The sequence below is a fragment of the Caloenas nicobarica genome, chromosome 17 (assembly GCF_036013445.1).
Source record: "Caloenas nicobarica isolate bCalNic1 chromosome 17, bCalNic1.hap1, whole genome shotgun sequence".
Taxonomy (NCBI): Eukaryota; Metazoa; Chordata; class Aves; order Columbiformes; family Columbidae; genus Caloenas; species Caloenas nicobarica.
The window spans coordinates 12267730-12294578 of record NC_088261.1 but is presented as its reverse complement, the minus strand read 5'-3'; the positions used below and the strand labels follow the sequence as shown (position 1 = coordinate 12294578).

At 51.4% G+C, this 26849-nt stretch overlaps 1 protein-coding gene and 1 long non-coding RNA gene across 2 annotated transcripts; both read left to right on the top strand.

Moving 5' to 3' along the window:
- The first annotated feature begins 3125 nt into the window (after nt 1-3125).
- On the top strand, nt 3126-9568 carry LOC135995528 (plasminogen activator inhibitor 1-like). Its single transcript, XM_065646907.1, has 9 exons — nt 3126-3583; nt 6770-7029; nt 7273-7503; nt 7638-7832; nt 8128-8326; nt 8705-8805; nt 8891-8977; nt 9134-9217; nt 9531-9568. Exons 1-9 carry the CDS (start codon nt 3126-3128, stop codon nt 9566-9568), a joined length of 1653 nt encoding a protein of 550 aa, XP_065502979.1.
- A 9053-nt stretch (nt 9569-18621) lies between these two features.
- LOC135995883 (uncharacterized) lies at nt 18622-21988 on the top strand. Its single transcript, XR_010607196.1, has 3 exons — nt 18622-18755; nt 20853-20918; nt 21864-21988. It is a non-coding gene; the product is annotated as an uncharacterized LOC135995883 (long non-coding RNA).
- The last annotated feature ends 4861 nt before the right edge of the window (nt 21989-26849 follow it).

The following is a 26849-nucleotide window of genomic DNA, read 5'->3' as shown; positions in this document are numbered from 1 at the left end:
TGTCCCCACATCCCCCCCTCCATGGGTGGTACCACCTTGGGGCCCCCTCAGTGTCTCCCCCACCAAAGCCACCACACCTGCTCTCCACCCCACCGCCCTTTGTCCCCTTTCCCATGAGGAGGGTTGGAAGGAGGCATGGATGAACCTCCGTGCTGATATTTTACCCCGGGGGTGGGGACAAGGACAAATTCTCCCACATGCATCACCCATCGGACTTGCACCCTTGGGGTGATCCGATGGCAGTTCCTAATTGCTCACTCAGCAATTAACTCATCTTGAAAGTTTCCCTTTCTGTTTTGAGGGTGTTTTTGGAGTGATTTGCATCCTGCCACCAGCTCTGTCCCTCAGCCAAGCCCACATCTCCCCAGCGGGGCACTGGACCACTTTGTGTGTCTCCAGCAGTCTGTGGAAACAGGCAAGTGACAATAAAATTAGTGTTTTATTCAACTGTTAAAAGTGCTGTTGCAAACAGCCATGCAGGGAGGAAGAAGATGGTAGATATCCTGGTGTCTGCCACCCCCAGAACCCCACCCATGCCCGTGTCCTCCCCCACTCGCTGCTGGCTCTTGGGTGGATCCACTCAGGTGTTGACAATGTGGGTCAGTAGCTGGATGTGGATCCGGGGAGGAAGGAGAGATGGCAGTGAGATGGAGGGGTTGTCCCCACTGCAGTGGGTGGGGGGACACAGCGTCAGGGTCCTGGAGATGTGGCACCCACCTCCTGCGAGGTGTTCACCTTCTCCAGGTTGACGTTAGTCCTGGGGGTCTCCAAGGCTGTGGGGGTGGAAGGAGAGGTGGCGTGGACACCCAGAAGTTCCACTGGTGCCACAGCCCACCCATCCAGCTGCCATCCACCTCCCCCTGCCCCGTTACTTTCCCACGTAGCTCCAGGGTTGCTGGCGGTGAAGCCGTGGTAGTCATGCCAGTTTTCATCTACATTGCAATACGGGTCTAAGTAGGAGGTCCACTTATTTCTCCGTGGTGGGACAGGGATGGATGAGAACAGGTGTGGTCCCCATAATGATGCATTTGCCTGTACTTTTCCTTCGGCCTCTGAGCCCACACCATGAAGATGGTGAAGATGGTGATGGTCATGACCAACCTGGCCACTGGCACTCCTACTGCCACCCTCATCTTGCTGAACTGTGAGCTGTAGGCGCTGTCTTGGTACCAGAATGCCACCTGATCTGAGCACCTGGTGGGGACACACAGGAGGTGAAGGTGATGCTGGCTTCACCCCAGATCTAGAGGGGACACAAGGTCTGGGGAGTGGATGCACAGTGGGGTGCTTACCGCCATTCTAGTCCCAAGTGTGCCAATGTTCATGTACCATGGATGCAGAGGTAAGGGTGAGCAGATCATTTGTCACATCTGGTGATGCAGATGACACCAGTGACGGTGACATGTGGGGATTAGTAGGACTCGCAAAGCTCCAGGATGTAGCTGTTGCACAGACCTAAGGGTGGAGACACATGGCTCAAGGTGTGCAGGGATGTGGCTTGCGGGGTTCTGGGGTGGGGACAAATGTCCTGTGGGGTCCCTTATTCTTCCAACCTCTTGCACACCATGGTTGGCAACATTGGTAAATGTAGGCTTGAAACAAAGTATCTGGGATGGAGAGAGCAGCTGCTGGTGGGAACCCTTGAACTCAGGTCCCTCCCAGAAAGGACGTTGCCCTGGTGCCAACTGACATGTGGGGACTCACCACCAGCATCACTCAGTTTTTTCCTTGACAGTTTTCATTGCAGCTGGTGTAGTTGTCAAAGCCGCTGGCAACGTTCTTGAAGATACTCTCCACCATCTTGTTGGCTGTGGTGCTGGTGGGCACCTTCAGGATGACCATGTATTCCAGCACAATGCTGCCCTGGCTGCAAGGAGAAGGGGCACCAGTGACTCAGTCATCCCACACTGCAGGGAACCCAACTGGGACCATTTTGGGGTTCCCAGTGTGGAGGGACAGTGTGGCCACCATTACATGGGGCTGGACCATCCTGGAGGAGACCTAGGGACGTGATATGGCTTGTAGGGCTGTGGATGCCCCACCCTTGGAGAGCATCACCTTTAATTGACCCTCCATGGGTGCCTTCACCCCAAATCACCCTGCCAGAGCAGATGGAGGGGGTCAGCACCCCATGAGGACACACCACCCAGCCCCAGGTGGGCACTCACATCAGTTTGTGGATGACCACATCTTGGTAGCCCTCTGTGTGCTTGTAAACCTCCCTCATCTGGAAGACAAAGAGAAACCACGGGGAGACCTGGGCATCAGCCCCATCTTGCCCTGAATGTCCCCCCAACATGTCCCCCAGCATGGGGGGCATCGCTGTGCCCTGACCCGCTCCGTGGAGTCCTTCTTGAAATCCTTGAAAGCTGCAAAGGACTTCTCTGCTAGGTCATCTGTGAAATTCCTGTTTTCAACCTTCACCTTCACCTCCACCATCGCATTCACTGTCACTTCTTCAAGCAGAAGGAGACCCGTAAGTGATAGACCCAGGTGTCCCCATCCCACTCCCTGTGCCCTTGGTCATGGGACCAGGTCAATCCCTCCATGGTGACCCCATTCCCAGGTTGGTCCCTCTGAGGTGACCCAACCCCCTTCCCAGGTGAGTCCCTCAGTGTGGCCCCATTCCCACATTGGTCTCTCAATGGTGGCCCCGTTCCTGGATCTGTCCCTCTGTGGTGACCCCAACCCCATTCCAGGGTCAGTCCCTCCATGGTGGCCCCATTCCCAGGCTGGTCCCTCTGTGGTGGCCCCATTCCCAGGCTGGTCCTTCTGAGGTGACCTCAGACCAGATCCTGAGTTGGTGACCCCCAAAGCAGGCCCAGTGTGGTACAGCACACCATGGGATGGCTCCCTACCATCTTGGACCCCGATGATCTCCTTGGCAAACTGGCACTCAAGGCCCTGGAAATTTTCAGGGCATTGGCATCCACTGTTGACCCAGGTGCCACCATTTTGGCAAATAGCTGTCTCACAATAGGTGCTGTAGTACACGCCAGGACACCAGCACTTGATGCTGTCCCACATGGCCCCATTCTGGCATTGACGTGGAAGAGGTACCCCAGGACATGCATGCTGTAACACAGCCCAGAGAAACCCCAGAGGTGCAAGAGAATGCTTGGGGCATGGTGAGAGGTCAAGGAGTAGGGACATGGCCAGGTGGTGCCACCAAGAAGGAGGACTCACCTGGACTGGTGGTGGTTGCTGCAGTGGTGGTGGTTGTAGTAGTGGTGATGGTCATAGTAATTGAGGTGGGAATCGTGGTCGTAGTAACAGGGACAGTGGTGGTGGTGGTCATAGTGGTAGGTACAGTGGTGGTGGTTGTAATGGTGGGGCTGGGGGTGCTGGTTATAGTGGTAGGGATGGTGTGGGGTATGGTCACAGTGGCAGGGATGGTGGTGGTGGTGGTCACAGTGGTGGTGATCACAGAGACACGCTGTGTCAAGGAATGCCCAACACTCACTTCCAAGGTCCATGAGACTCCTCTGGGCATGTCCCAGCACCTCCAAGACCCTGTCCTATCCCCACCAGCCCTGGCCGTGGCTTGTCCCCACTGTGGAGTGAGACCGGGAACAGAAGCAGGGTGGGGACAGGGGAATGGGGACGTAGGATGGGGACACACGATGAGGACATGGGATGAGGACATGAGACGAGGATATGGGACATGGGATGGGGATGTGGGATACAGGATTAGGATGTGGAACATGGGATGGGGACATGGGACATGATGTGGGGATGTGGGACAAGGGATTAGGACACGGGATGAAGATTTTGGACTTGGGATGGGGATGTGGGACATGGGACGAGGACATGGGACATGGGATGGAGACGTGGGACATGGGATGAGGATATGGGACAGACCTGGGAGGTAGCACCAGGCCAGGGACATCAGATGACACCCATATATCCCCTGCCACAACCAGTCTCCTACAGAGTACTTGGGGACCCGACCAATCCCGTGTAGCCCCTGTCTGCTCCGCATCCTGATGCCACCACAGAGGGGACACAGAGAAGGGACATTTTGGCCACATTTGGGGCCATGGTGGCTGAGGGTCATGGTGGTGACAATCTATGGGGTGCTGGTGTACTCACAATATCCTCACCCAGGGCTGGGAGCAGTTCCTGGTAGGAAGCCATCCATTGCCCAGATGTCATTGAGGTCACCTGGGGGTGTCACCAAGCAAGGGACACAGACAGACAATTCCTTGAGCAGGTGTCACACTCCCCATGTCAGGCGATGTGGCCCAGCAGGTGACAAAGGGTCCCATATGGGGACACAGGGGTGGGAAGGGATGAGCTCAGGTGGTCCCTAAGTGTGAGGGGACACTGGGACACCCTCATGGGGTGGCAGTGCTGTGTGGGGAGGCTGCAATGTCATGGAGTAATGCTGCTGTGGGGTGGCCCTGCCATGGGTGACAGTGTCACGGGGTGACAGGGCCGGGGGCTGTGCAAGATTTTGGGGTGGATCCATGCAGTTTTGGGGACAATCCATGTGAGTTTGGGTCTGTGTGAGATTTTGGGGTGAATCTCTTCAGGCTTGGGGCACAAGGACAGTTGGGGTGAAATCCATATGAATTTGGGGGTGAATCCATGTGAATTTGGGGGTCAATCCACAGGGATTTGGGAGTCATGTCACTTTTGGAGTGGATCCACATGGTTTTGGGGTGGATTCATGTGGTTTTGGGGTACAGTGACACTTGGGGGTGGCTCCATGGGTTTCTGGGGTGCAGCACCCATTTTGCAGTGAATCCGTGCAGGATTGGGGGCTGAGCTGGATGTTCCCCCCACTCAAGACCCCTCCGGGCCCCACAGGAAGGTGCTGAGACCCAAATGAGTCACCCCCGCCTGAGTCACTCCCCCCTGGGGCTGGGGGGTTTGGGGAGCGGGGGCAGATGCCGGGGGGGTCGTGCTGGGGTCCACAATAAGGACTCGTTTTTGGGGTGCAGTGGGACACGCACGTGCATGGCTGGGGGGGGGTGAGTGCACCCCTGTGTCTCACACTCGTGTCCGTGCCCGTGACGGGATGTGTGGCCCCCCAACCCCGGCGTCCCACTGTCTGCTCCAGCCCCGCCCGTGAATAATCCCCTTCCCGACGCCTTGTTTGGGTGGAAAAGCAGTAAATTTGGGTTTCTGAGGAAATTCCTCTCCCCTTACTCCTTTCACTGCTCCCCCCGCCCCCGCTGACACAATGGCCAATTTTGGGCAAAATAACGCCGGAAAAAGGTTATTTTCCAGTATATTTCTGGGCTGCAGGTTTGGGGTGGCACAACTCATGGTCCGCGACCCGCCCCCCCAGTTCCCCTCAACCCCTTTACGAGCCCCTGGGGAATCCCCATAAGGGTGGGTACCAGTGGGTCTCTGCGGGATCTATGGGACACTGGGAGCATGGGTGGGCGTTGGGCCCGATCCTGGCGCCGTTTCAGCCCGGGTTATTTTTACCCCGGGGTGGTTTGGCCACCGTCCCCGCCCCCTCGCCCCCTCCGTCCGGAATCGTCTCTCGGAAGGACCCAGGCGTCCGGGCAGCGCACCCAGTGTCCCGCCCCGCCCTCCTCTCTGGCCAAGAGAACCCAGGCGTCCGGACACCCGCCGCCGCCGCCGCCGCGGGTTCGGGCTCACTCAGCGCCCTGGGAAGGGACCCAGGCGTCCGGGCAGCCCCCGCCCCCGCCCGTGTCGGCTCCACGCGCCTGAGCCTCACTCAGCCCTGGGAAAAGAACCCAGGCGTCCGGGCACCGCGGGGTTTCCCAGCCCCCCCGCGGTGTCACCGCAGCCACCGCGTCACCCCGCAGGAAGGGGCTCTGGCGTCGCCCTGGGGAGAAACCCGGGTTCGAGGAGGCGGTGACACCCTGATCGGATGCCTGGGTCCTCTGAGATCTGTGACACCCCGTCAGGTCACCCGCCCCCCCATAACGCCACCAAAGGGCCACCCGTGGGGATGGGGGGATGTGGGGGACGTGGGGGACACTAGATGCCACTGAGGACATGGGACACATGTGGAGACACAGAGGGGACGCAGGAGACGTGAGGGGGACACACTGGGGACATGGGGGAGCACAGGAGACAAAGGAGGCCACTGGGGACATGAGGGAGGCACTGGGAACACGGCACACAGGGAGGGGCATGGGGACACGAGTTGGTGACACACACACCCCCTCCCCTGGCCCCTCCCTCTGCCCTTTAAAGCCGCTGCCAGGGCCGGATGCCGCCCAGAGCCAGGAGCAGCAGCACTGAGTGGGACTGGGGACACTGGGACGCAGGTACAATAGGGACACTGGGACGCAGGTACAATACCGGGACCGACACTGGGAGACTGGGAATGACACTGGGACCAAGACCGAGACATTGGGACTGAAACTGGGGACCAAGGCTAAAACCAGGATACTGGAACCGACACTGGGACCAACACCAGGACCAATATCGGGATACTGGTACCGACACCAGGGTTGATACTGGGGGAGCGGAACCAACACTGGGCCTGAGACTGGGACACTGGGATTGAGACCAACAGGTAAAGGAGCAATAGGACTAGGACTGGAACCAGCACCGGGATTGGGACTGGGGCCAGCACTGTAACTGGTATTGGAATGAGCACTAGAACTGGGATTAGGATGAGCACCAGGATTGGGAGCAGCATTGGGACTGGAATCAGTACTGGGGTCACCATTGGGGTCACGTTGGTGAACTCAGTGACCTCCAGATACCTGGGTCCACTGGGAGGGACTTGGGTCATCAAGGTCACACCAGTGACCCCCAGACGCTTGGATCCCTCCAGGATGCGGGTGGTCCCGGCGGCTCTGGTGGCCCTGGCCTGGGTGGCCCTGGTGGGTGCCAGGATACCAGCGACAGGACGGGTGGCCCAGCTGGTGGCTGATTTCGGGCTGAGGCTCTTCCGGGAGGCAGTGGGACACCGAGGGGACACCAACGTCATCTTCGCCCCTCACGGGGCCACCACTGTTCTGCTGGCCCTTCAGCTGGCCACCGGCAGGCATGGCCGTCACCAGCTTGAGGGTGCCATGGGCTTCAGTATCAATGGTGAGGGTTCTCAGGGTCCTTGTCCCCATGGTGGGGTCCCCACCGCCATGTAGGACACTTTGGGATCCTTGTGCCCATTGTGGGGACCCCATCCCCACACCAGCTCACCCATGGGTGTCCCAATCCCGATCCTGGATCTCCCACAGGTGTCCCCACACTAGGTCACCTGTGGGTGTCCCCATGCCAGGTCGCCCATGGGTGCCCCCATCCCCACATTTTGACTCAGTTTCCCTGAACCCACAGATCCAGGGGTGGTGGCAGAGCTCTGGGTGCTGCGCCGGGCACTGAGGGGACCCGGACATCTCCTGGCTGTGGCCGAGGGGCTTTTTGTGGGGCAGGGGCTGACGCTGACCCCTGGCTTCGTCCCCCTCTTCACCCGCACCCTCGGCCCCCGGCGCCTGGCCAGGGTCAACTTCCAACGCGGAGAGGGGGCCCGTGCCCTCCTCAACGCCTGGGTGCAGGAGCGGACGCAGGGTGAGACCCTGGGGGGCTCGGGGTGGGGGTGCCTGGACTCCTGGGTTCCTTGGGAATGGGGGTGCTGGGTGCCTGGACGCCTGGGTCCCCCTCCACCACAGAAGGGGACTCCAGGAGCACCCTTGTCCCCTCAGGGCGGATCCGGGGGCTGCTGCCCCCTGGTGCGGTCGGTGCCAGCACCCGCCTGGTCCTGGCTAGCGCCCTCTACTTCAGGGGGGCCTGGAGGAGCCCCTTCCCCACCCTCGCCACCCGCCCCCGCCCCTTCCACAGACCAGATGGCACCACAGTGACTGTCCCCATGATGGAGAAGACAGCCAAGTTCAACTACGGTGAGACCCCTGGCCCCCAGACGCCTGGGTCCCCTGTGTCACCCCAGCCTCCGCATGTCACCTTGAAGTCCCTTATGTCACCCTGCTTGAACCCCCCACCCCATCTCCCGGATGCCTGGATCCCCCCATGTCACGCTGGTTCCCCTGTGTCACCCTGCTTGACCCTCACACCCCATCTCCCAAATGCCTGGGTCCCATCATGTCACCCTGGGTCCCCAATGTCACCTTACTGACCCTCCTGCCCTCCCACCTCCTGGACACCTGGGTCCCCTCTGATGCCACCGTGTCTCCGCAGGGGACTTCGAGACGCTGGGAGGGGTCCCCTATGAGGTGGTGGAGGTCCCCTGCGCTGGGGGGGAGGTGGCCATGCTTCTGGTGGCCCTGACCTGGCGGGATGTCCCCATTGTCACCCTCACCCGCCTCCTTGATGCCCAACTTGTCACCACCTGGGTCACCAACATGACCCCTGTGACCCGTGTCCTCATCCTGCCCCGGTGAGTCTGGACGCTGGGGTCCCCTTTGGTGTGGGGAGGGGGAATTCTTGTGTCCCTGGGTGGGGGAGATGGGTGAGTCCCTTATGGATGTGGGGGGGACCCCTGGATTCCTGCATCCCCCTAGGGATATAGGGGGGCCCCCCAGATCCCTGGATGCCCTTGAGCGGCGATGATGGATGGGTCCCCTTGGAGATGTGGGGTGGGTGGCTCCAAAAGCCTGGGTCCCCTATGGATGTGGGGAGGGTCCCCCAGATGCCTGGGTCCCCTTGGGGGGCAGAGGGGATTCCTGGGTGGGGGAGGGGATGGGTGGGTCCCCCTTGAGATGTGGGGGGGGTCCCCCAGATGCCTGGGTCCCCTGTGAACTCCACCGCCCCTCAGCTTCTCCCTAGAGACCAGCTGGGACCTCAAGGCACCACTAAAGTCCTTGGGGGTCCATGCTCCTTTTGACCCCAACGCTGCTGATTTCACCCCACTCTCAGGTAAAAGTTGAGGGTCCCTGGGTGGGTGGTGGGGGGAGCCAGGCGTCCAAGGACCCCCCTCACTCACCTCTCACCCCTGGATCAGCTGAGGAGCCCCTCGTCCTGGGCCAAGTCCTGCAGAAGGTGAGGATGGAGGTGACAGAGAATGGCACCGAGGTGACATCGGCCACTGGTGAGTGACACGGGGGGGCCAAGATGCCTGGGTCCCTGCAATGGGGAGGGCCAGACACCTGGGTCCCTTTGGGAGGGGAGTGCCTGGACACCTGGGTCCCTTGGGGCTGGGGGTGCCTGGAGGGAGGGGTCTCACTGCTCACGCCCTCCCCTCCAGCTGCCATCATATATTCCCGCATGGCGCCCCTGGAAATCCTCCTGGATCGGCCCTTCCTCTTCCTCGTGCGCCACAACCCCACTGGTATGGGGGGACATGGGGAGGGTGGGAGTTGAGGGGCTGGGGGGAGGTGCCTGGGACACATGGATGTGGGGCTGGGGGAGTTTCGTGTCCCCTAGATCTGGGTTTGGGGGTCCATCCCCTTGGATGTGGGTCTTGGGAGGCTTCACACCCATGGATGTGCGTCTTGGGGGGCTTCATGTCCCATGGATCTGGGTTGAGGAGCTTCATACCTTATCGATGTGGGTCTTGGGGGACTCCATGCCCCACGTCTGGGAGGCTCTGTCCCCCCTTGCTTTGGGTCTGGGCGGCTCCCTGACCCCTCTCTCCCCCACAGGCACCATCCTCTTCGTGGGGCAGGTGACAGAGCCTTGAGTGCCCCAAGGCAGGGTCAGCTCCACGGCGATGTCACCCCCATAGTGGGACCAGCCCCACGGCAGGGTCAGCCCTACAGCGGGGTCAGCCCCATGGCATGATGGGCCCCCCCATGGGGGGATGTGGGGTTGGGAGAGCTGTAATTTATTGGGGAGAGTATTACATTGGGGGGAGCCAATCCCCACGTCCCGGTGTTGGGGCCCACCATGACATCCCAGTACTGGGGTCAACCACCACATCCTGATATTGGGGTCAACCCCCCATCAGGACGTTGGGGGTCAACCATCATGTCCCAGTGTCGGGGTCAATCATCACATCCTGGTGTTGAGGTCAACAACCTGTCACGGTGTTGGGGTCAGCCCTCCATCATGTCATGGAGTTGGGGTCAACCACCACATCCCCATGTTGGAGTCCACCATCACATTCTGATTTTGGGGTCAGCCCCTCATCACAGTGTTGGGGTCAACACCCCTGTCCCAACACGGTGGTCCCAATGTCGGGGTCAGGTTTGGGCATTCAGGGGGTTCGGGGTGTTTGGTTTGGGTCAAAATAAAGAGATTCTGGTAACAATGTGGGCTGAGCTGGGGTGGGGGACCCCAAATTGTGCCTGTCATCCCCAAATCTGTCCCCAAGGATCACTAACTGCCCCAGTCACCCTCAAAACTACCCCCAGGGACCCCAGATTACCCCCATGACAACCCCAAATCTGCTCCCCCCACCATGGTGACGGACACTGGGGTGCCCCTCTCTTGCTGTCGCCGTGTAAACTCACCATCATCGCCATGGAAACAGCCCCTCGTCGGTTGTCCTGTTGCCATGGTGACCGGAGTTCCCCTGCCCCCCATCGCCACCCTGTTGCTATGGTGACAGGAAGACACGCCCCCATCCCACCCCCCACCCCGTCACCAGGGAGGGAACCCCCGGGCTCCCCGCCCCCCACTGCCAAGGGACCCCCCCCGTTGCCATGGAAACACCACCCCCGCGACCGCGTCCCGCGCGTCCCGCCCGCTGCCCTCTCCCGTTGCCCGGGCAACAGCCCCGCCCTGACCCCGCCCCCCGGCAGCCCCGCCCTCCGGGAAGCTGCGGCGCATGCGCAGTGAGGCCGGTGCTGGAACAGCGCGAGTCTGACCCCACTGGCCCCAGGGCCTGCCCTGGGCTGGGCCCCAGCGGCCCCCGTTTGTGAGGGAAAGGCTGAGGGTGTTGTGTGCCTAGGCTTTAGGAAAGCCTTTGACACTGTGTCCCACGGCATTCTCCTGGAGAAACTGGCAGCTCATGGCTTGGATGGGCGTATTCCTCCCTGGGTAAAGAACCGGCTGGAGGGCCGGGCCCAGAGAGCTGTGAATGGAGCTGGAGCCAGTTGGGGGCCGGTCATGAGTGCTGTTTGCCAGGGCCCAGTTCTGGGGCCAGTTCTGTTTAACATCTTGATCAATTATGTGGATCAGGGATCGAGTGCACCCTCAGTAAGTTCAGAGATGCCACCAGGTTGGGTGGAGTTGTGATAAATACAAGGAATTTGTTCATTAAAGTGCCTTTGTTGGATCTTGGGAACAATTTCTTCCCCAAAGGGCTGTGGGGCATTGGAACAGGCTGCCCAGGGCAGTGGTGGAGTCACCATCCCTGGAGGGGTTGGACAGACGGAGATGAGGTTCTCAGGGACATGGGGCAGTGCCAGGGGTGGGGGAACGGTTGGACTTGATGATCTTGAGGGTCTTTTCCAACCAAAATTATCCTATGATGCTCTAAAACGAACATTGCAAACATGCCTGTCATCATTTTTTTTAATCTTTCTTTGGATTTTCTTAGTGGGAGAACACATTTCTGCATGTATGTTCTCTTGAGGGCTGGAGGGAATATAATTAAAACTGATTCTGAGATTTTATTCCAATATCTTTCATATTTCAGTAACTAGACTTGCCGAAAACCAGAGGGGGATGTACTGTTCACATTTTGTCCTTCAAGAATTCAGGGAGATACTTTGCATTTTTTGGTGCTGCTTCTTGATTTTTGGACTTGATTATCCTACTATTTTAAAATTGCATGCTACCTGAGGATTTCCTATCAAAAGGCAAGTAAGAATAAATGGTCAGTATGAAATCATAAGATCTAAATCTATACAGTTAAAACAGAAAACATTACTGTGCGCACATTTTCCTATGGGGATAGAAGAAAAGCTATAGAAATAATGTACTGCAATAGCCATTTGAAATGCTGAGAAACACTCCAGTGACACCTAAATATATTCCCTGTTTTCATTGTAATACTCCAGCTCTGAATGGAGCAAGCAGAATATGGAGATCCAGTAATACCACACTAGACCATGCTGAATTCTCAATAAAACCTACTAAACTCATTAAAATATCCACTTCCCATACAGCATTTTTGTCAGTATGTAAGATACAGGAGCATACAAACCACATCAACTGTGTCTCACCTCAGCTGAAAAACATTTGACAAAGTGAGTGCAAGATTGCAGTGGCCAAGCAATATTATTACAGACAAGGGCAAGACCTCAATTGTAAGAAAATCAAGAGCTCGGTGTAATAGGAAGCTGCAAATACAGTGTTCTTCACTTACAGTAGCTGCAAGATTTTATTAATTTCTTTTTTTTTTTTTTTAATCCATTGCTGGGTTGGGGTTGTTTTTTGTTTGGGGTTTTTTTGTTTTGTTTTCCCTGCATTTGAGTTGTATTAAACCACTTGGCCTACCTGGTGTTGAACTGTGCTTGTATTCTAGCTTGTGCTGTGGATTCTTCCTGCAAAGAAGAAAACAGTAAAAGCCCAATTCACCACTGTGTTCCACAGTTAAGAAGCTCTGAACTCCCTGGTATTTTATGTTTGTTTTCTTTTTTTTTTAATAAAATTCTGTGACCAGTGCCTCAGCGCAGTCTCTCAGCTTATAGAATGTGAAAAAAAAAAAAAAAAGGTTAAAAAAGAGTTCCTATTCATTCGGCATTAAAAAAATACAGATGGCTGATCAAAAGAGATGAGAGAGTTTCCAAAGTTGTGAGATGCATTTGTTGAGCATGATAAGAACCCATCCAATTATTTAGTCTCATTAAAAATGAATCCAGAACATAGCTCCTGGTGCATTAAGCACGATGCATGCACAGTGCATCACAGGTCAGACACACCCAGATGAAGCTTCCCTGTTCTGCAACATAAAGCTACAAATTAAATAGTTTTGAAAATCAAATAATTTGGAAAGAACTGCTTTTCTCAAAGAATCACAGGGAGAGGCCCCAGAAAGATTCTTCAGAGGGACCACTCATTTCTGCAGTATGCTGCTGCAGTCTAGCAAATTCAATTTACAAGCATGTAGGACTTCTATAAAAACATAGCATGAAAGCAATGAAAGAAAATATGAAGTCCATGTACTCTTGGATTTGCAATACATGTTCCTCTCGTGATCCAGGTCATTAACACACCTATTAATCCTCCCCCCGTTATCCAGTGCTGCTCTACTGCTTTAACGTAGTCCAACTTGCATTGTGCTAATAGGCCTTGTTAGTATATCAGAGGCTTTTCTCAGAGCCGCATGTTAAAATAATCTCAACCTGATGTATTCTTGTGCAGAAAATTTAAGAAATTTCTAACTTTGGAAGAAAACCCGTTCAGTTGCTCTGATTAGGTTTTATCAAGCTCTTCTGCTGTGCCACTTCTTGGAGCTGAGCTCACGGCTTGGCCACAGCAACAGCTGCTCTGCTACCGCCCACAGGGCAGCGTGGCAGGGACATCGGGGCCACAGGGCAGGGGGAGTCAACTAATATCCTGACAAAAACCTCCTCTTGTAAGGAAATGGTGTGGTGACGAGCAAAGCCAGGAGCGTCCACCTGTATTGCTCGGTGGGTATGCATCAGCTGCTGGTAAGCCTTGTGCTGAAATGGCCACAGATGAGTCTTATGAGACTTTATTAGAGGGGAGAAAAATGATTCCTGAAGGAGAGACTTGTACAGCTCTTGGAGGCAAACTCTGTGGTGTTGCCAAAGGGGGATTTTTTTGTGCTCTTGTGAAGTTGTTCCATCTCCGCACCCTCACGTGAGCACACAGCTACTCTGCATCGATGCCCAGCTGGGGTGAAGGCTCCTTAGAAACGCGGGATTTCTGCCGAGATTGCTACGCAGTCTGACTGCCCTGGCAACTGCTCTCTCACATGGCAGCAGCAGGTCAATAAGGTAAGCACTTCCCTGGAAGTCTTTAAAAGACGTATAGATTCTTAGGGACATGGTTTGATGCCAGAGTTAGGTTAATGGTTGGATTTGAGGATTTTGAAGGTCTCTTCCAACCAAAACAATTCTATGGTTCTATATTGCCTAGTGAAAGGCAGCTGTTGGTGTTCCACTCAGCCACTGTGTAAAGCAGCACTGCATAGGTTGTTTAGTGCCTCCATGTCACAGAGGAGTGATTTAGGATTCTGCTCACTGCAGAACAATGTTTAGATTTCTCAAAGAAAAATGTGACTCAAAAAGAGTTCGGTGGCGGGTTCACTCTATTATTTACTGCATGGGGGAAATATGCCAAGCCGAATGCTGCTGGCCTTCTCTCCAGAAGCCTGTACCCGTTCACAAAGCAAACGCTCAGGCGTCTTCCCTCCCTGATAACTGTTCACTCCGGAGTCTGTATTTTAGAATTCCAGAGGCAAACTTTCAGGTGAGGCCTAATAACTGTATGCAAAGCGGACTTTCAGGAAACAAAATTCTCAGAAATAAAAAACAAAAAAAGGAATAGAATAGCAGGAGGGCTGGCTCAAGCTGGGTACCTGCGCAGAGGTCCAACCTAAGCAGAGGAAACCATTGACTTTTATCTCTTTACGGACCATTCACACCATGATTCAGTCCAACAGCAATGTTTCACTTTGGGGTCTCCTTGCTTCTCATTGGATCTTTTTCACTGATCTCACATGTGCCTTTGTTTAGTTCAGCTGTAGACACTGTTTATAGCCCATGGTCTTCCAGGTACTGTTTGTCTGAATAAATCCTTTTCTTCTCAGCAAAGTGCAAAACAGGCCCCGTTCTGCAGATGTCTGTAATGTCTCCATGTTAGCCTTGTATTGTTATTTTTTTCCCCAGTCAGTTCCATTCTTTCCAGCAAAGTGTGAACTAGACCTTATCTTGAAAGTGTTCGGTGTAGTTTGCAGTTGCTTTCGGTAAATATGAGCAGAATTTTACAGCTTAAGATTTTAGCAAAGATTATTTACAAAGTTTTCTTTTACAGCAAAGATTTTAGCTGACTAAGTAACATGAAGCAGAAAGTATATTAAAAATCACACAACCTTATACTTCTAGATGATTCATTATATCTAGTATGCATTTACTTAAGCTAAATGATTGATATGAAACATAAATTGGGCTCATCCACTGATGTGTGAGTAGTAAAACCATCGCCATACAGCTGGTTATTTAGCAGAGCAAGCTCAAAGCGGCCTCACCCGGGGTGTCATATTTATAAAATAAAGTGGTTGGCTCGCAGTCAAATTGCAGACAGTGGGAAAGGTCTGCACGAGACTCCCTGCGCCCACAACCCATCGGCGTTCAGTGCGCTGTTCTGCTTCCCTGTGGGTCTCCTGAAAGGAGCTCTTGGCCTGGCTGCAGCCCAGGCCTTTCCCCGCTCTGGAGTCTGAACCAAACTGCTGCTGCTCTGGCTGGGGAGGGTGGAGGGAGTGCATCCAGCACACTCCAGTTCCTCCAAAACCTTCTCAGCTCTCACAGGCATCAAAGCAAACATAGTGAAAGACAGTGGCTTTGTTGGGGGTAACTCTATTCTCCACCGAGTTTGATGGGTTTGGGTAACTGCCTTCAGACAAAGCCGTGCCAAGAGCCCATAACTTAAATAACCTCATTTGGTGCTTCCAGAAGGTGTTGGCCTTGACCACTTGCATCTCAGGTAGACACCGGTTCTGCATCAGGGTCACACACCCCATTGCTGGGCTTATGCTGCAGTGTGCTCAGCTGGTGTTCACTGTTCCAGGGGCGGCCAAGAGTCAATCTACAGGGAAATAAAAAGCAGGAAACTATCACTGGCTGATTGACGGAAGGGGACCATGACTGTATTTTTAAGTCTGAATTTTCTACTGAAATCTGGCATCTCTGGCTGGTTTGGATCCTGCCACCTCTGGCTTTGGAGTCCAGCATGGTCTGGAGCACAGTTGGCTTCGTTCCAGCCAAGGGACCACTACAGTTTTTTAATTAATCAAGAGATGTGTGAACTGTAGCAGGCAAGAAAGAATTTCACTTTTCCTGCTGTTGGAGTGTTGGCTCTTGGGCCCACCCAAAGACTGGACTATACCTGACTGCTATATAGCGTGTCCCACCTGGGAGCCTGGGGCTGGGCTTGGTTGGTGGTGAGTGATTTAACAAGTGAAAGGAAACAATTCACTGGTGCAGCATCACTAAAATGACCAAAAACCAACAGAAGAGGGAGAAAAGTCACCTAGTCCCGCTCCTTGTGTTGCCAAACCTAATGGGTTTCTCCAGCCTGCTTTAAAACCAGCCAAACCCTCCTCGACCTTGCCTGTCAGAAAGACCTTCTGGGCTTCCATCTGACCCTCCATGGCCGCACTACAAGCCAAGGCCATGAGTTCCACATTAACCATGCGAGGTACAAAACGTGCTCCTGCCACCCTCTTCCTGGCATGCAGACTGTCACCGTACTGTCCCCGTATTTCCTTCAGGCCAAGCAGCCCCCAGTGCTGCGAGCCGGGGCGGCTGTGGGGCCGCCGGCTCCCTCCTAATGCTTCCCCCGGGCCGTGGGCGCTGAATCACTCACGGGGCGTTTGGGCTACAGGTTTTCCTCCCACATGGTGCCGGTGCAGACACTGTGACCGCCCCACAGCGATGCTCCTCTGCCCATCAGCCCTTCCCGGAGCGGCGGCGCGGTTTTCTGCTGGCACCGGAGGAGCGAGAGCGGCGCTGCCGTAATTCCTCCCACCGATGGTCCCTCAGGGCCTCACCTCACGGTGACACAGGCGGTTAGTGGCTCAGCAGTCCCGCGGGGACACGTTGAAATTTACCCCCGGGCGTACGAACAGACCCCGGAGCCCCCGGACCCTCCTCCGGCGGCGCCGCAGGCGGCACTGAGCCCCGCGGCCCCGGCCCGCCCGCTGCCAGCAGAACCGCCCCCGGGGAGGAGCCGGGGCGGGGCGGGCCGGGCCCGGGGCGGGGCGGGCCGGGCCCGGGGCGGGGCGGGCCGGGCCCGGGGCGGGGCGGGCCGGGCCCGGGGCGGGGCGGGCCGGGCCCGGGGCGGGGCGGGCCGGGCCCGGGGCGGGGCGGGCCGGGCCCGGGGCGGGGCGGGCCGGGCCCGGGGCGGGGCGGGCCGGAGCGGGTCCCCCGGCTGGGCGGGGAACGCGGGCTCGGCCGGGCCGCAGCCCGGAGCCGGGCGGCCGCGGTGTGGGCTGCGCTGCCGCCTGCGTGCGGCCCGGCGGGTCAGGTCTGGGTCGGAAGGGACTGTTCCTGAAGGGACAACCCCCGCTTGCGGTTTGTGTCTGGAAATAAAGGTCTGGCTCTGGCTGCATCCCTCGGGTCATCCCCTCCCTTGGCTCACAGGCCGCCTGTGCAGAAACGAGCAGCCCCGGTTCAAGTCCTGGTTGTAAAGTTACTGTTAGATGTATTTTATTTATGTACTAACAGCTGTACATCTAATTGACTAATTGAATTCTGATTGAATAATCAATTCTGAAGTATTTTTCACCCAGGTATATCTTCAATGCTCTGGTTTGGGGAGTTTTTGTGGTGGGGTTTTTTTTTGTGCTGAAAAATTGCTTTAAAATGGTTTTAAATAGGTGTCTTGCTAGCTTGTGTTCTGCTGGCATGTGTATGTGTAACACCACCACCCCCTCCCAAAAAAATCCAGATCCACCTCACCCTGAAACTGAAGTCTAGTTCTGGACCCCTTGAATCCCTTTGAATGACGAGTCATTTTCTTGTGGGCAAAGTGGATCCAGACGTGTATCTTGTGTACTGAACTGGCCAGTACACACATTTCTTGTAAATCTCAGCTACCCAGGTCACATTCTCTGTCAGTGTTGGAATAAGAATTTCATGTAAGATGGATTGATATCTGCATGCTGGTGGGATTTTATTTGGGAGATCACAGATGGCCTTCAGCTTGGAGGATCAAATTTAACCACAATTCTAAAACAGAAAATGAGAACTAGAAATATATATATATATATCATTTTTTTTTTCCCCATTGACCAGCTTCAAGGTTTCTAAGTGAATTGGCCTCTGTGTTCCTTGTGCCTCTCTTGTCACAGCAAAGTCAGGACTACCCACATGTATAAGTTTAGGCATGTGTCAGAGACTTTGCAGGACTGGAGGCAGGTTGATGAATAGCAAGGAGAGATTTTCCTTCTAAAAGAATAAACTTGTGGCTTTTATTCTTTTATTCATGTTCCTGTCTGTCTTTCAATCCTGGAAGGTGTCCCACATCTCTTAATCGTGGACCAAGTGCTTTCCTGGAGAGGACGGCACGGCAGGCTGGCCCTCTGTCCCTGGGAGTGACCCTCAGAGCTGGTCTGGTTTTCTCGAGCAACTGCATTCTTCTGCAGAATTTAAGCCCTTCCATGATTTAATGTTGGTTCTGCAGAGCTTGTAATCAGGGGGGTGCCCAGGGCTGCGCTGGTGGGGTGTGCGGGTGTTGAGAGCTCGGCTGTGCCTGTGCTGCCCGCTGCAGCCATGGCTCCTCCGTTCACACACGAATGAAATCTGAGCACAGTCCCCGTTAATAGCTGTTCTCGAGCCATAGGAAAGTGAATGCTGAGACTGAGCTACTTAATCTGAAACTGCTTTTTCTTCCAGAGAAAATGCTGCATGAGATTAAAAGCCTTGTCATCGAGGAACCAAAGTACTGTCTGGATGTTACCTCTACTTAGAGGAATTTTCACAGGAGTGAGGGGGAAAAAGACAATGTCTCTCAAGAAAACTAATTGCCTCTCAAGAGAAAATCTGAAGAAGATACTAATATTGTAACTAGAAGGCAGAAAACAGAACAAGTGAGAAAGACTGTGTCTGAGGAATGTCAGGCAGAAGCTGGAGAGGGGTGTGTGGTACCAGAAAGAGTGACCAGTCTGAAAGCAAGACTTAGAAGACCCTTCCAAAAGCAGTGGAGAGAAATCTGTTGCAAATGAGCAGGTTGGCTTCGGTTTCAGAGTTTCTTGTTGCAGTGGAGCAATTGCCGAAATACTTCCTTCAAAGGTATGCCGAAGTATCTGTGTTTTAAAATAATTTAGCAAAGGCAAAGGGAGATGTGTAGTTTATTAGTAATTTCAATCATGAGTTGTGTGTTTTAGAAAAACAAATCGATTGAAGCTTTTTCTGTATTTTCTTAAAACCCCCCTTAACCTGCATTTACCTTAAACAAGTGGCAATACAAGGGCTGTTGTTAATTTCTGGGCACTGTTACCCTGAGTATTTTGGATGTGAGTGTTCATATCCCACTGAAAGAGGAAAAACTAACATTAGAAACCCTCAACCTGATACAATAGCTTTAAGTCATTTAAACCAGACGCAAAAGATGTTTCCATGATCCTATTTTTTAAGAACAAAAATACATGCTTTAGACAATTATGATTAATTGGAAGAAAACACACTACCTAATCTGAACATTACTTTAAAGAGGATTTAATATTTAAGCAAGCTGGGAAGGGGTTTTGTTGGCCAGAAATCCATCAGCACTTGAGTCTTTAAGGGAACCCATTTTTGTAACACTGAATGGGTATTTTTAATTATAACACCATTTCCTCTAAGCAGGAGAAGATTATTCTCTGTATGCTAGCACTCAGCTATTCACACCCACACAGACGTAGGCAATTACTGGTTGGCCGGTGGCCTCTGAAGACATGTATCTCCTTTTGTTCAGAGATTCTCCAGCTTCAGCAAGCGCCCAGATGTCACAGCAGAAATGTAGGATCCTGAAAAGAAGTCAGGAAGTTACAAAGGATGAGTGGGCAAGTAAGAGGCGAAAGCCTGCATCCCATCTGTCCTAAATGAACTGCTCAGCTCCAGGCTGATGGCACAGGCCAGCTGCAGTTCAGGGTCTCGGGCACAAATCTTCTGCAGTAAGGTATTTATCCCTCGCAGGGAAATGAATGAGAGGAGGTCTCTGTTACTTAGTTCAGTAAAGGGAAAAGAAACTTCTCTTGAGATCTGTTTGCCTTTTCTGGAGGATGGACTTGAGCAGAAAGGCGAAGAGTGCACTAATAGGCTGAGGGGATGAGGGAATCGGTTCCACTTTGTTTAACTCAGTAACTGTTTTGTTGGGGGTTTGAAGCCTTGTTCCCAGCGGGCATGCCGTAATTCCTTCCCCTCTCTCTCTCTGGCCTGTTAATTGTGCCGATGTTGCTCCAGATTTACAGAAGGTGGAACATCCACCATTAAGGGGAGGTTCTCGCCTTAGGATGCCCGCAGCCTCTAGCTTGGCCTTGCCCTTGGTCCGTGAGAGCCACGGCTCCGACCGCAAACCTGAGTGAGCAGGGGATGCGGATATAGGACTTTTGCAGGGAGCACCCGAGCCGCTGGGCTGCCGGACAGGGTGAGACCCACGTCAGCCAATTCCTCTTTTAGCTCCAAGTGCTTTTTGATAGAGATGCAGGTCTCCTGGGAACTGTGGGAATGTGCTCCTGTGTCTGGAAAAGATGCCCGAGTTCCTGGCGTAAGAAGGGCACTGGGATTTCGAGGTCAGAGTTGAGGCAGGTATGGAAGATGGCAGTAGCTGTGATCTAGTAGAAAAATGTCTTTTTGTATATTCAAGCAGATTTTTTTTCTCCTCTGCTAATCCAGTGTGGAATATGAGTCAAAATCTGCTTGTCATCCTAGGACTGCAGGATTGTTTGGTTAGTTACCTCCCAGATATTTCTCATTCCAGTGTTTTTCTATTCCCTGTTGAAAACATGTCAAGCTGATTCAAAATGTTTAATGCAAATTATAATGAAAACCATATGTCTTATGTTAAGGGTGACTGTGCAAAAGCTTTCAGCTGAGTCAAGGTTAGCACGCGATTGCACGCATGTGCGTGTATGCTGTGCACGCGGCCGGCACAGGTCACTGAGCTGCACCAGGCAGCATCCCTCCTCCTTCTGCATTAGAACCAGATTTAGGAGATGCGTTGAAAGGGCCTCTGAAAGCCCTTTGTTAAATGTCTGCCACCAGTGTGATGGGAGGCCTGGGGTGTTTTCCTAGTTCATTATGGAGTTTGCTCCTTTTCTATGTATTGCGGTGTTATCCCTGCCAGAGATGATGTTTTCCAACTCCTAAAAGTACTTCTGACCAGCCTATCCATTTCCCTTCAAGCAGGCTGAAGAGTACTGCCAGGTATATGAAAAATCTCCTGAGGTGACACTACGTGCTTCCTTATAGAAGGTACTAGTCCACAGGTGGATTTACACATACATTTTATAAAATTGTCATGTGCAAATTGAGTATCATATTATACAACTATCTGTATTTTTTGAACATCCAGTCTCAGTGTTTCTAATGAGCCTGGTGTAGCAAAGTAGCATCCTTCAGACTCTGATTGAAAACCTTTTTGTTTGAAGAGGAAGATAAGTTGCCCAGACTGTTCCCTTCTGCTCCAGGAACATATGTTCCTCCTAACAAAGGTAATTTCAGGCTGAGAAGATAAAAGTGGTAGGAGCCATTTTTAAGGTATTGTTAGAACAGTTCAAACTGCATATACAAGCACAAAAAATAATTAGGTCAGCCTGCTTTCTGTATGAAGAATCTCCTTTAAGATATAAAAAGCAGGAAAAGAAAAACAAAGAACTTGCAATGCTCTTTGTCTGTTCCAACATCCGTTTGTGTCTGCTCTGCAAATGAATTAAAAACAATTAAGAAAAACACAAACTGAGATGATAGTGATATGCAGGATCTACATGATGGCTCTCAGACAATCTCAGTAATTAGTCCGTAGTGATTGTGTGTTTAGAGACACAGCATACACCAGTCATGCTTCATATTTATTTTGAGATCTGCAGTGCTTATAGTTTGCATTACTGCAATTCAGATTACTGCCAAAACTATAGTATTTAGATGAGATCGGACAACTGCTGAACATGATAAATTTTGATTATTTGATAACAAACCTTCTTCCAAAGAAGAGTAAGCAAGTTAGATGAGCAAAAATGAAGATAGTAGGTTGGTGCAAAAGTAATCGTGGCTTTTGCATTGTTGAAATTTGCCATTTGATATTGGAGTACATTCTTAAATAAATGTGGTTATGTTATGCATCATTTTAATGTGCTTTTCTCGCTTTATAGTTTTTTGCTACTGACTTATTACTTGCTCTTTATTTTATCTTTATTTTAGACTATGGAAATTATGTTAGAAAAAAAGCAAATTCAAGTTCAAAATGGGTCGTAAAGCAGCAGAGTCAACTTGCAACATCAACAATGCATTTGGCCCAGAAACTGCTAACGAACATACAGTGCAGTGGTGGTGGTGGTTCAAGAAGTTTCGCAAAGGAGATGAGAGCCTTGAAGGTGAGGAGCGTAGTGACCAACCATTGGAAGTTGACAACAACCAGTTGAGAGCAATCATTGAAGCTGATCCTCTTCCAACTACACGAGAAGTTGCTTGTATCAGGAATAGTGTGGCCAGCAGGACTGGAGGAGTGATCGTGCCACTGTACTCGGTGCTGGTGAGGCCCCATCTTGAATACTGTGTTCAGTTTTGGGCCCCTCATCATAAGAAGGACGTTGAAATACTAGAAAGAGTTCAGAGGGGGCGATGAAGCTGGGGAAGGGGCTGGAGCACAAGTGTGATGGGAGCGTCTGAGGGACCTGGGGGGTTCACCTGGAGAACAGGAGCTGAGGGGAGACCTTCTGATCTCTGAACTGCCTGAAAGGAGCTTGGAGCCAGGGGGGGTCGGGCTCTGCTCCCCAGGAACAAGCGCCAGGACCAGAGGAAACGGCCTCAAGTTGTGCCACGGGAGGTTTAGATTGGATATTAGGAACAATTTCTTCCTGGAAAGGGTTGTCAGCATTGGAACAGGCTGCCCAGGGCAGTGGTGGAGTCACCGTCCCTGGAGGGGTTTAAAAGGTGTTTAGACGAGGTTCCAAGGGACATGGTTTAGTGCTGGAGTTGGGTTGTGGTTGGACTCGACGATCCTGAGTGTCTCTTCCAACTGAAATGTTTCTATGATTCTAACTCAACGTTGACCATTCTATGGTTTTCACCATTTGAAGAAAATGGGAAATGTGAAAAAACTCCATAAGTAGGTGCCTCATGAGCTGACCAAAAATTTTTAAAAATCGTCCTTTTGAAGTGTCCTCTTATTCTATGCGACAACAAACCATTTCTCAATCAGATTGTGATGTGCGACGAAAAGTGGATTGTATACGACAACCAGCAACAACCAGCTCAGTGGCTGGACCAAGAAGAACCTCGAATGCACTTCCCAAAGTCAAACTTGCACCAAAAAAATGTCATGGTCACTGTTTGGTTGCCTGCTACAGACAACAGAAGAGCTTTTGTTTCATAGTTCTGTGGTATTTATATTTTTATGTTCAAGCCTTCTCTTTTGATGGCTGGATTTGCCTTTTTCCATATTTTTTTAAAACCAAGCCTTTCATTAAAGTTTAGAAGACCAACTTCCATGAGAGGATGCAGGCAGCAGCATAGTAGTGCAGGAAGGCAAACCAAGGGAGCAAGTGAGGAACACACCTCAAGAAGCTGGCGGGCCTTGCGGAGAGCGATTGCTTTCAAGCACACAGTTGACAGTCATATTATTCAATAATGAGTGGGAAAAGAAAGGTAGATATGTATGAGGGAAACAGGAAGGAAGAAAGAAAAGGCTGAGCTTTGTTTACTTGAATACCAGTGGTGTTTGAACTATGTCTAAGCAAAAGAATAGCTGACAACAACAGCCGAAGCACCCACTATGCCAAAGGCAGAAAAGAGCAGTGGCTCAAACAAAGTCTGTTTTTACTGCATGCTGTGATCAGGCTGCTTGCTGGGAAGCATGAAAATAGTCTAAGAGCAAACCTCCATGGACAGGGATTTGTCCGCAGGCCTGGCCAGGGAAGGCTGAAACGTGGTTCTTTTGGCACTAGGCCAGGCTGCAGTCCTCTCGTTACCTAATGTCATCAGAGGTTCAGGGAATGTGGATGATCTGATCGCGTCACTGGGAACCGTGCTGTCCACAGAGAAACATGAAACTAGCTGAGGTTTCCATGTAATTTAGACTGAGAGCCCCATAGTCAGTGAAAGGATGTTCAGTGGCTGATGACTTCAGGCCTTTCTTCCCAGCCACTCACAGTTATCTGTCTGTTTTAGTGTTTAAGTAACTTTGTGTGTAAAATAAGGCACATAATGTGTTCCATGATGAAGATAATCTCATGTGCTTTAAGTGTTTTGTTCCCCTCCAGCTATGGACCTTATGGTTGGAATAATGAATCCTTATCCTACAAGTCCAGAGCCAGCCCACCTGCTTCCCGTGAAAAGGACCCTTTGTCAACACTGTGCAAAAACCAGCTGAGTCCTGCTAACATCCATTAGAACTCCAGGGCTTCTTCAGCCAGCAGCAGCAACTCAGGGTCGTGCAAAGGAAGCAACAGCAGCCCAGTGATGAGGCGAGTCTTTATTTCAGCATCCTGGTGTTCAGCACACTGACTCACCTTCTCTGTACTCTACTGTGGCATCAGCTGTCTGGGTTGCTGAGCAGGTCATCTTGCCTTCTCAGCATAGGTGTGACTCCTTGTATTGGTGGCTCGACAGTCAACAGGATGCTCCATCTTGTGTAAGAGCTTTATTGTTTCAGCACTGTGAACTTCAAGGTTACTTTTAGTCAGAGCCCTTTGTAGTTGGTTTTCCCTCCAAGGCAGGCTCCTTCATGTGCTTTCATACCATCAAGTCTCATGTGGATTTACTGGTTCTTTTGTAAAAGGGACCTTTCGCTTTGGAGAGAGTTGAGTGGGGTAGTAGAGTCCACCGGGTTGAAAGCAAGCCAAGGTTGGAAACGCCAGGTGCCCTGTAAGGCCTGTCCTTCAGAACCACCAAAGGAGTGGATGAAGAAGAGAGCCATGAAATGGGAGCAGTTCCTATGATTCCAGTGGCTGTTTTACCTGGATAGAGGGAAACTTACTGCTATTATCTTGGATGGTGGGGAATCCCTGAAATGCAGTATCCCACTAGACAAGGTGCATGAGGTGTTCAAATCAAAATGGGAATCACCAGGAACATTCAAGGGCCTGAGTGCCTTCAGAACCATTGGACAAGCAAACAACTCATCATTTGAGGCCATGATCACAGTGAAAGAAATCTCTAAAAACATCAAAGAGATAAACAAAAAAGCAGTGCAAGGACCAGACGGACTAAGTTTGAGGGATCTTATTAAAATAGATCGGCATTACACCCAGTTGATGGAATTATTCAATCTATGGATGGTATCTGGTATAATACCGGATGTTGTGAAAGAATGTTGGACTGTGTTAATATCTAAATAGGCCCTGCTGGAATGCCAAAATGACATCAACAATTGGTGGCTAATGCCAAAATGACATCAACAATTGGCGGCCAATTACCATCGGATCAACCACCTTGAGCTTGTTCTCAAGATTTTTAACAGTGAGAGTGACCAAGGCATGCCCCATCAGCTCGTGACAGAGAAGTTTTATGAGATCATCAGGATATGCTGAAAATTTGAAATCATTACAACTCTTAATGCAAAGGGTAAGAAGAGAGAAGCAACCCTTGAGGGTGTTCCTCATTGATCTAGCTAAAGCCTTAGACACCATGAGCCATTCTCATATTATGGCCCTTAAACAGTGTGGACCAACATATTGTTGCCCTGATTAAAAACACGTACCATAACAGCATTACTTGCATTGACTTGACTTGTATTGACTTGACTTGACTTGACTTGACTTGACTTGACTTGACTTGACTTGACTTGTATTGACTTGTATTGACTTGTATTGACCTGTATTGACTTGTATTGGCAGTCGAATCCCACTGGAATTCGGATTGGTGTAAAAAACTGCAGTCCAGCGTCTCCAATATTATTTATCATTAGACCCTCTGCTATGGAAACTGGAGGAGCAAGGAGAAGGATTCCTACACTGTGCGAGAAATGTATCAGTCATGGCCTTTGCATATGAGTAGGTATTGTTTATGGGAAGGAATGGGAAAAAAATTGAAATTTTAGGTCTTTTGTGATCTAACTTGCCTCAAAGTACAGGGAGAAAAGTGCCACAGTTTTTACATGCAGCCAACTAAAGATTAATATAAAATCAATGACTGTGATTTTTGGACAATTAATGACACCCTTTTGAATATGATTGAACCTGATGATTCAGAAAAGTACTTAGGGTTACATGTGCATCCGTGGTCAGGAATATCAAAACCAGAACTTTTGGAAAAAGTGAAAGGATGGATTTAAAAAATTGAAAAGTCAGCATTTAAGTCTCTTGTGAAATGTGACATCTTGAATGGATATGCTATTCTGTGACTGAACCAATTAGCTGATCAAGCCGAGGTAAAAATTACATACCTAGAAAACCTTGACTTGACAATTTTAATGGCTGTCAAGGAATGGTTACATCTACCACCAAGTACCGGTGACGGCATCCTGTATTCCAGCACTAGGAATGGTGGACTGGATATAACTAGACTCTGGGGATTGATCCCTAGTGTGTAAGCCCAAAGACTGCATAGAATTGCAGTGTCTTCAGATGAAAAAATAAGAACTATTGTGAAGCATGAAGGTACTGAGAAAGAATTGGAAAAATATTGGGTTGCAGCGAAAGGATATAAAATTCCATCTATATGGGACCCAAGAGTAGTTCTCATTATATCAGAGGAACCGGGCAGTGAAGAACCACTTTCGTAATGGGAGACACCCACTCTGAAAATCATTTTTCCAAGGCCTGGTAACTGGAGAAAACAAGAATTTGTCAACTGGACCAAGCTTCCCTCCCAGGGCCATGGGATTACGAATTTTGAGAGGGATAAAATCAGTAATAAATGGATTGAATTTTACAGAGGCATTCCCCACAGAAAGCTCATTACTGCGTTACAATTAAGGGCAAATGTCCACCCAATGAGAGAATTTTTGGCAAAGGGTAGACAAGGAACTGAACTGAAATCATGCCAGCATTGCCAGGCACAAATTGAGACTTGTGCACATATAATTGGATTTTGTCCTGCAGCTAAGGATGCTAGAATTAAAAACCATAATGAATAATGTGAAATTCTGATTGGCGAGGTTAAAAAGAAAGAATGGGTAGTATTTCAAGAAGTAAATAATGCCTGGTTTGACATACAGTGAGCAACTGTTTCTTGTCGGGATGTGGA

Coding starts and splice junctions, on each gene's coding strand:
- LOC135995528 (XM_065646907.1), top strand. CDS start 3,126: ATGGTGAGAGGTCAAGGAGTAGGGACATGGCCAGGTGGTGCCACCAAG. Junction 7,030..7,272: donor CATGGGCTTCAGTATCAATG/GTGAGGGTTCTC, acceptor CTGAACCCACAG/ATCCAGGGGTGGTGGCAGAG. Junction 8,327..8,704: donor CGTGTCCTCATCCTGCCCCG/GTGAGTCTGGAC, acceptor ACCGCCCCTCAG/CTTCTCCCTAGAGACCAGCT.